Genomic DNA, 9346 nt, shown 5'->3' on the forward strand with positions numbered 1-9346 from the left:
GCCAGTCCTGGAAGAAAGTCTTCAGATCTAATTAGTTCATCTATTTTATACAATGTTAAATGGAATTATTTACATTTTTCTAGAGGTAGAATTGTTAAACTATTAGTGAATCTGTCAGTTATTATACAAGATAAGTCAAAATTTAATAGTTCTAGTTGTAATTTTAAAATAAAGAAGTAAGCTCAGTCGAGAAGCTCTACCACGCGGAAATCTCGCGAGACTCTACGAGATTTGAGTAGAGAGCGGCGGAGGAGGAGGAGGAGGAGGAGGGAGAGCTGCATTTCACTCCAGCATGTTTGTTTCCGCGCTTCATGTCACTTCTTCTACTCAGAAACAGGCGACCGCGAGCTGAACGATGATTTTACCCGCCGGCGAGCAGAGAAGCGAGTCGTAGCCGCATCGATGATGTCTGGTTGGATTTGGTGTCCGCTGCTGCTGCTGCTGGTCTCCGTCCGTCAAGTTCAAGCTCAGGAGGAAAGTGAGTACATTACATAGTTTATTGGCTATTTCCTTCTTTTCAGTGTCGTCTAAGTTATTGTTACTAAGCTAAAATTGCCAGATTTAATGCACTTATTGGCTAAGTTAGTGCAGCGTGTTTGTTAATGAAAGGATATTGTATTGAAGTTAGGTTCTGGTGTGTAGCCCAGCCATCTGAATTATTATACTGAAAGTCTTCAAATTTTTGTACAAAAATCAAACTTTTCCTGATTATTTTCAATGCTTGTGGTACAATCTTACTTTCTTGACTTTATTGACTGTCAGATGAAAGTTAAATGTAAAAATCAAAGTTTATTGAACAGATTGTAACTTATAATGTAATGCAGTCTACTGGTAAATCATGTCTCACTTTGTGTCCTGAAGAGTGATTAAAGCTTTATAACATCAGCATTGACCCATATATATATATATATATATATATATATATATATATATATATATATATATATATTAAAGGCGCAGCAGTTCAGCCAATGTGATTGTAATGAATTATTGCACCAGTGAATAAATAAACTTGGGTGGTTAAACCTGGCATTACGGTTTCCACTTGTTCACCTTTGTACACGTGCTGCTTTATCAGCAGAACCAAGGCAGCAGGTCAGGATCTGACCTGGAATCTGACAGCTTGTAACAGATTTACAGGGAATTTACTCTCATACCTGCTATTCTTTCTCACAGAAATATTAGATTTGACTGAAATAAACCAGGAAATCCTGTTGAACAGTAAGATTTGAGTTATATTTGTTGTCAGTGAGGACAACTGAGGTTAAGTTCTAACTAGTGGGTGCCCGTTAATGTGCAATGGTTTGATCTGATTGTGTAGTAGTTTGAGGATCAGTGCACCGTTTTTATTTTTGATCTGAGCTCCGTCCACCTTCTGCCCCATCGCCACACCTGCCATTCAAATATGAAGGTGGATTGGAGCCGAATCATCAAAACAAATATTGACACACTGTGCATTGTAACCACGCTTGTGGGTTTTGTTTTTTTTTTTTTCCTTCTACTGTCTCAGACCGGGTGGTTTTTCTGCCGGGGGCGTTCCAGAACGTGAGCGTCTCGCAGAACGAGACGGTGCAGGCCGTGGTGTCCAGGATCCCCGAGAGCGTGGCCTTCATCACGCTGCAGTTCCACACGCAGCACCGCAACGCCACGCTCTCCTACACCCGGGTGAGTCTGCCCACCCCTCCTGGAGAACTTCATCATCGCTTTAATAGATCCGTTCACAAACTGTTTGTGATTTGTTTGTGCCATTTTCAGTGAAGCTTGTTCCTCTGACTGAAAAACTTCAATCCCCAGCGAATTAGTTTACCATGAGAGCTGCTTTTATTGAAAAATCACATTAATTTTCACGCTTTGCACGGCCGTCCCTCAGCCCGAAACGCAGCACGCCGCTGGTTTACGGCGCTTTGTACTCCTAGTGTCACATCTCGTTGTTCCAATCATGTGGTTGACACAAACGGCATTTTCATTTAGTCAGAATTCCGACGAGCGTGTAAAGAAAGCCACAAACAGCCGCTCAGCTGACTCACCCTGGCTTCTGCTCCAAACTGAACATTTCCTCTGAGTGTGAACCGGCGCCCGAGGCCGATTCAGACGCATCTAACCTTTTGTTCACAACGCAGGTGATCAAAGAGAAGCAACAATAGCAGCCCCGCTTCTGATCGCGGAATAATAAACCGCTGTCATGCAGCGCTGAGCAGATATATGAAGCTGTAATTTACACACACAGTTTCTTTTTTTTTTTTGTTGAAATTGTGCAGGAAAGCATCATGTTCAGGTTCCAGTTCAGTTCAGAATATAAAACAATTAAAAAAAAAACAGGAAGAACAGTGAAAACAAGAAATAAAATGTGTCCTCTTTAAAAAAAAAAAATCACTTGAAGGCGATTTAAAAAGGGTGTGTGCTGTCAGAGTGTGTCTTCGTTTTTTTTTTTAGGGCACGTTACGTCTGAGGAAGACTTTCAGTAAAATAATGGTGAAACAGTTTCTGAAACTGTGTGAGGCTCGTAGCTGTTTTTGGAGATCAGAAGTGCTTCATTCCAGCACAGACTGAAGAAAACCCTGCTCAGGGTCACGCACGCTGGATCCCAGCTGACTGAGTGAAATCATGTAACAAACACACACACACACACATTCACGGCCTATTTAAAGACTCGGAGTGTCCTCTGATGCATGCCTCCACACAGAAATCACCCCTTTATCAATACCGTGCGATTCAGTGGATCTTCACGAGGTTCAAGCTTTTGAAAATCGTTTTTATGTCCCCGACCTGTTGCCGTCCAGCCTGTTCGATTCCAGACTGCTCCTCAACATGTTTTTATTTTTGCACCATCTATTTTCCAGCTGCTGTTGCAAAGAAAACACTTCCCAGGATGATCAGTCAAGATCAGCGCTGTTTTCAAAACGTCGTCGTGTAAACACAGAAGGTTATCGTGTAAAAGGGGCCTTATGGGTTTTTTTTTTTTTAAGGATCTCAGAGGTTTCTGAGCTGATGGAACTCTGTGTAATCTGCTGTCAGCGTTCTGCTGGACTGTGTAAACTATAGGAATGTGGCGGCTTTTAACGCGCACATCGATTTCACCGCCGCTTTGAAGTGTGGGTCACGGTCCGTAGCCGGCGTGTAAGTGGCGTCCGCTCATTAAAGAGGCTTTGAAGTCGCTCCGGGGAGAAGCGGACGGTCTAAAATCACTTCGAGTCAGATTTCTCTCATCTCCGATTGTTTTTCCTCCGATTAAATCGCGTGAAGCAGCGCGACGGCGAACTGGACGGAGATGTTCCCGCCGCGTTTCACGGCGTATGAAGGGAGAGCCGGCTTCTGCTCCGGGGTAATGAATGAGGCTTTGTGAGCGAAGGTCGTCTGACCCTCTGAGAGGAGTCGCAGTCAGCTGATCCGCCGGTCATGAGCGGCAGACTGGAGTGGAGGTGGGGGGGGGGGGTTGGATCAGAGCCCTCCTCAGCAGGGGCTCGGTTCAGGGTTAAAGCAATAGAAAACATCGTAGAGACGAGTGAACAAACCCGGTGCGCCCGTGAGAAACAGGAAGTGTGCTTTCCCTGCAGAAACTGACAGGTTGATAAAACGTCGATGCTGCTCCCTTCGTACCGGGGGCGTCTCTCAGCTCGGTTTCAGAAGCAGGTTGGACCGTCTTTACAGCGTCAGCCGCTCTGAATCCTAATCTGCAGCAACGTCAGCGAGGCCGGGCGGCGCCCAGACAAAGCGGCCAGTGTTCAGTTATTAACAAGTTTCATCAGGGGGGAGTATTTGTGTAGGGTGCCTGGAAAAAAAGGTCATCTGGTTCTCATGATTCATCATAATTCTCTGGATAAAAAAACCAGAGAGGATTCACTTTGAAAACATTTTCAGTTAAAGATGTGTTGTTAATGTGTGTGTTTGTGTGTGTGTGTGTGTGTGTGTGTGTGTGTGTGTGTGCTCAGGATCCGGGTCCTGGTCGGTCTCTGACGGCGGTGGACTCGGGGCTCCTCTCTTCGCTCCTCCCGGGCCAGACCTCGCTCGCCCTCTACCTCTCGGCCCCCGGGAACGAGACGGTGGCGGGCACCGGGGTCATCCTCCCCTACGCCAGCACCGGTACCTCCCCGCGCTCCCCGCTCTCCTGCGTTCGCTCGTCTTGCTTGAGAAATCAGAAATGAGGAAGGCGTGCTCTCAGTAACAAAAAAAACAAGTTCCTCAAACTGTGCAGCAGCTCTGACCGCAGGCCTCAGATGTGTGAGGACGGCGTGTGTGTGTGTGTGTGTCAGGCACTGATTGTGTGACTGGCGGCGTGGCGGCGCGGCCTCTGACCGTCTTCCTGCCGCCGTTTTCAGACCCCGTTCCCGGAGCCTGCAACACGGAGTTCGACCTGGAGATCGACCCCAACGTCCACATCCAGTACAACCTGTACGAGACCGCCGTCCGCTTCGCCCCGGCCAACCTGGGATATGAGAGGTAGGACGCCGCGAGCCGGGTCCCGGAGACCTCGGACCACCTCAGGAGACACGAAGGCCGTTTATTTTCCTATTCAATAGCGTTTTGATAGAATAAATGACCTTCTCTAATCTGCAGCAAACGTTGACAGAGCTGCTGAGATCAGGGTGATGTGAGGGAAGTCTTCCTATTTGGCTCATCAGAGCATTTCCTCCATATTAGATAAGGCTTAATGAATGCTCTCTCTCTCTCTCTCTCTCTCTGTCTCTCTCTCTCTCTCACCTGATGTTTTTCAAGCCTGGTCCTCATGTAACCTTTTTGTTTTTTTTTTCCTTGATGTCTCGCTGCGTCAGCTCGTCTGATTCTAATGAAAAGATCCTTGTCGGGTTTCTCAGAGGTTGGCGCAGCGCGGCGCAGACCACAGAAACTCCGCAGGAAGGTCGAATTAGAGCAGGAGTTTGTGGAAATCAAAGCGAGACCGACACGTAAAAATATCAAAGCAACTTCAAACTGGAATAAAAAAATAACTGTAGCTTCAGTAGGTGGACAGAAAGTGAGAATGTGAGTGTTTGAGTTGAGGATCTGCTTCTCGTGTCTCTCAGAGGAGGATCTCCGCCGGCGTGCGACCAGGCGACGGGCGCCGCCACGCGCTGGCGCCTGCAGTACGACGTCTACCAGTACTTCCTGCCGGAGAGCGACCTGTCGGAGCGCAGCCTCTTCGCCGCCGTGCAGAGGGTGGCGGAGCGGCGCGGCGTGGCGGAGCACGGCAGGCGGGTGGGTGTGCGAGAGGGGGCGGAGCCAGGCGTGAACGGTGTGGAGAAGAGCAGCGCTCACAGGAAGTGTCCCCCCCCCCCCCCCCGGCAGGTCCTGACGCTGCGGGCGTCCGACCCCAGCGTGGCGGTGTTCAACTCCATCCCCGGCCAGGGCGTGGTCTACTCGGTGGTGGTGCGCGACCCGCTGCTCAACACCTCGGCCGCCTACGTGCCGGCGCACACGTACGCCTGCAGCTTCGCCTCGGCGCTGGACGGCTGCCAGACGCTGGGTGAGGAGGAGGAGGAGGAGGAGGAGGAGGCGGCGCTCGGAACCGAACATCTGACTCGTCACGATCAATCATATGACCGCTGATCCGATTACCGTGCAGGAAAACAGCTTCCCGTTGCCGTGGAAACGCACCATTCACACTTTGGAGTATCTAGTTTTGATTGTATTTGATTTGTGTCACAGGGAGGATTTCAACAAAGATCTTCTTCAGCGCCGCCGGGCTGGCCGGACTCTTCATCTGCTTCTGCGGACATCGCTTCTTCAAATGTGGCGAGTAGTTCCACCCAGAGGTCTTTTTGTTTGTTTTGTTTTGTTTTCGTCCTCAGATCATTTCTGTCTCTGATCGCCGTCCAGACCTTAAAGCGGCGGCGGCCTCTCTGGCACGCCGTCCACAAGCACAACTCATGACTGTCATCTGCAGCGGGTTCTGGCGCGACCCGCCGCTGACCTCTGCTCTGCGTCTGTCTCTCAGAGCTCTTCTGCATGGGCTTCAGCTTCGCCACCTTCTTCTTCTTCGTCTTAATCACGAGAACCACGGTGCTGGACTATAACGGTAGGCGACGTTCGGCCCGCTGCCGCCGCCCCGTCACAGCGCCTGACTAACTCGCTCCCCCCCCCTCCCGCAGTGCGTCTGGCGCTGTCGGCCGTGGTGGGCGTGGCGGGCGGCGCCCTCCTGGTGATGAGCTGGTGGCGTTTCGGCTCCGTCATGGCGTGCGTGGTGGTGATCGGCCTGATGCTGGGCTTCCTGATCGCCTCCACCGTGCTCTTCACGCCGCTAGGTGAGCCCCCCGGCGCCGCCGTTCTCACGCCAGACCCCCCCCCTCCCCCCCCCCTCGCTCCCCGTAACGCCCCGCCTCCCCGCAGGAGACCTGGACCTGTTCCGCCGCTCCGCCGCCGTCTTCTGGGTGACCTTCTGCTGCATCGCGGTCATGGTGCTGATGCTGTTGGTGCGCTGGCCCCGAGAGGTAACCCCTCCACACGCAGGACAGTGCGACACACACACACACACACACACACTCTGACGCCCAGTCCGTCCCAGGGGAACATCGCCACGTGCGGCGTGGTGGGAGCGTACGCCGTGGTCCTGGCCGTCAACGCCTACGTCTACACCAGCCTGTCCTACATCACGCTCAACATCCTCAAGCGGCTGCTCAACGACAACTTCAGCCTGGTGTTCACCGACGTGCCCTTCCAGGGGATCGGTGAGTGAGAAAAGCGAAAGCGAGCGCCGCCGCCGCCGCCGGCCATCTTCACCCGACGCCCCTCTCTGCTCCTCCCCCGCAGACTACGCCCTGATCACAGTGTGGGTGGTGCTGGGCGTGTGCGGCGCGGTGCTGCAGCTGTACCGCGAGCGCTCGCGGCCCTTCTTCCCGCCCAGCCCGTACCTCATGTGGCTGCAGGAGCGCGAGCGCCGCAAGACCAACGTCCTGGACCCCAGCCACCACTTCCCCTCGCTGCCCAGCCGCGTCCTGGCCCGGGCGCGGCAGCTGACCCAGCGGGCGGAGCCGGCGGGCGAACACACGCCGCTGCTGCTCTGAAAACGACAACACACACACCTGAGGTCTCCTGACGACTAACGCCACTTTGTTTTTTTTTAACTAAACTTTTAAAGACTTTTGTTTTTTAAACCATCAGAGTCGTCTCCGATCTGTTTTGCACTGAAGTCACGAAGCACTACACTTCTGAAGCCAAACTGCCAACTCAGCGCTGTGTTTTATACAGAAAAGCGTATAGTTTGGATTCACAAAGCCGCCTTTTTTTTAATCCTGTCCTCAGCAGACTCGTGTAACTTCACTTGTTTTTTGGTGTTTTTGTACTTTTTGCACTCTGGATTTTTAATATTTGCCTTGTGCCGATCGATGGCCGCCTGTCTGTGAATCTGTCTAAACTCGTTCTCAGGGTTTCACGCTCGGCTTTCGGACTTCTGGTCAAATGTCTCTCGGTGTTTGTGCCGTTGCTACTGAACTCTGACCCCACCACTGCAACAGGTGTAATTAAATAAGCAAAGGTCAGTCGGAATTTGTAACTATAATGTGTTTTTGATATTTAATAAATGTTTTGATGGCTTAAACTTTCCATCTGCTTGTGTCCACTTTATTTTGTTGTTTTTCCTTCACAAAAGCCCCAAAAAGTTGTTTGAATGAGTTCAAATGTAAGAATATGTAGTTTATTTTAAACCTGCCATACCCGGGTGTGGCCACCAGAGGGCAGCACAGCACATCAAAACACATGGCAAAGCTGGAATAACTTCGTCCATATTGTGTTTTGAAGACATAAAGAGCTATTTTAAAGCGACACTAAGGAACTTTTCAACCATAATAAAATAATTTTAATATCTTTTGTGATGATACATCGACTTACAGCTAGTTGAATGACCCCTCTGTCACGGCCTGAGGGCGTCAGTATTGCTTCCACTTGGACTAAGCAACTGTGAGGAGGGTGGTAGGAACCCTGCACACTAAAAAACTCCAAATGTGCGGACTGCTTTACGGCATGCATCACTTCATGATAGAACATTGTTTAGCCACCATTAGATTCATTACCTCGTCGCTATCTATCCTTCACACAGCCACTGGAAGCAAATGAAGGCGAGTTCAGTCCGACAGCACGCCACCGGGAGCAGCGTTTTACGAAGCCACGCGCAAGTCCTCATGGGAACTGTAGTATTCGTTAAGGCAAAACACTACCACTTTTGTCCACTGGCGCCGCCAAAATCAACGAAAACTGAAAGTTCCTTAGTGTTGCTTTAAACTGTTAACTCGGTAGATCCCATACTCCTCTTCTCTAAATTTATTTTATCACGATAATATTTTTATTTATTTTTTTTTATCGATGAGGTTTTTTTTTTCATTTTTGTTTTGTATTCACGTATATTTTGTAGCCCACTCTGTGTTCCGTGGTCATTTATATTTTCTATTGTATTAATAAGATTTGAAGCTACCGGGAATTAGAATGATCCAATCCGTTCCCAAGTGTATTAAAGTAAATATGTGTTTCTGGTATTTTACTTGAATTTTTCTTGACAACTTGAAAACTTGCTGTTTCTATCTTTAAAAAAATGTTCTTAGAGTAATTAAAATTATTAAAATGAACTCAATAAAGTAAATGCAGATGATTAAAACAGGTTTCTGCTCTCGTCTGTCGTCACAGATTAAAGTTATAGAGAATATAAACGCATCAGTCATCAACTATAACCTGTGTTTAGATCACCGTGTTAATGCTGGATGTTAAATTAATCCAGTGAATGTTGGCCTCTTATTGAGTTCATTACTGCTGTCTTCTCCTGAAATTGCCATAGTTCACCACCGCCACCTGCTGGATAAGATTATAATTACAAGAACAACCTTAAAAAAATAAAATAAACACATTGCACTTTTGACAGAACATCTTACATTAAACACTTTTCCATGAAATGCTTTACTGAGTAAATTTAGTGTGAAATTTTAAAGGAGATCACTTTAATTTTGCTGGTAATCAAATGCTTGTGGGGCAGCAACCAGACGAACAAGGCACCTTCTGTTAGTTTGCTTTTCTGTTAAATTAACATAACTAGATTCCACAAAACGGGTCCTTTGTTTCGTTTTTACTTATTTCTAATCTGACTCGCACTCAGTGAAGAGCTCAAATGACAAATGACAACGACGTGTGGTTTACCACCGCCCCCTGCTGGACAACAGTGTCATTACAATAACAACTGCTTCGTCCTTTCTTCTTCTGTGTAAGATTTACCATATGGTTTACCACCGCCACCTGCTGGACAACAGTATCATTACAATGGGGACAGCTTCCTCACTTCTTTTTGTAGGTTTGCCCACGGAGGCAGAACTGTATATAGACTTGTTTTTTTCTTTTCTTCGAGACTGGCAAGTTTGTGGAATAATCTGTTGCA

At 48.6% G+C, this 9346-nt stretch overlaps 1 protein-coding gene across 1 annotated transcript; it reads left to right on the forward strand.

Annotated features, from left to right (window-relative positions):
* Positions 1 to 60: 60 nt before the first annotated feature.
* On the forward strand, positions 61 to 7533 carry tm7sf3 (transmembrane 7 superfamily member 3). Its single transcript, XM_030113591.1, has 12 exons — positions 61 to 478; positions 1511 to 1665; positions 3930 to 4080; positions 4317 to 4437; positions 5019 to 5190; positions 5281 to 5458; positions 5641 to 5727; positions 5930 to 6010; positions 6084 to 6236; positions 6322 to 6422; positions 6497 to 6659; positions 6742 to 7533. Exons 1-12 carry the CDS (start codon positions 403 to 405, stop codon positions 6993 to 6995), a joined length of 1692 nt encoding a protein of 563 aa, XP_029969451.1. The 5' UTR covers positions 61 to 402; the 3' UTR covers positions 6996 to 7533.
* The last annotated feature ends 1813 nt before the right edge of the window (positions 7534 to 9346 follow it).

Source organism: Salarias fasciatus, chromosome 17 (assembly GCF_902148845.1).
Source record: "Salarias fasciatus chromosome 17, fSalaFa1.1, whole genome shotgun sequence".
Lineage (NCBI taxonomy): Eukaryota > Metazoa > Chordata > Actinopteri > Blenniiformes > Blenniidae > Salarias > Salarias fasciatus.

Bases quoted from the DNA above. Each gene is read 5' to 3' on its own strand.
- tm7sf3 (XM_030113591.1), top strand. From the start codon at position 403: ATGATGTCTGGTTGGATTTGGTGTCCGCTGCTGCTGCTGCTGGTCTCC. The intron at 4,438-5,018 runs GTAGGACGCCGC...CGTGTCTCTCAG, and splicing joins GCCAACCTGGGATATGAGAG to AGGAGGATCTCCGCCGGCGT. The intron at 6,660-6,741 runs GTGAGTGAGAAA...CCTCCCCCGCAG, and splicing joins CGTGCCCTTCCAGGGGATCG to ACTACGCCCTGATCACAGTG.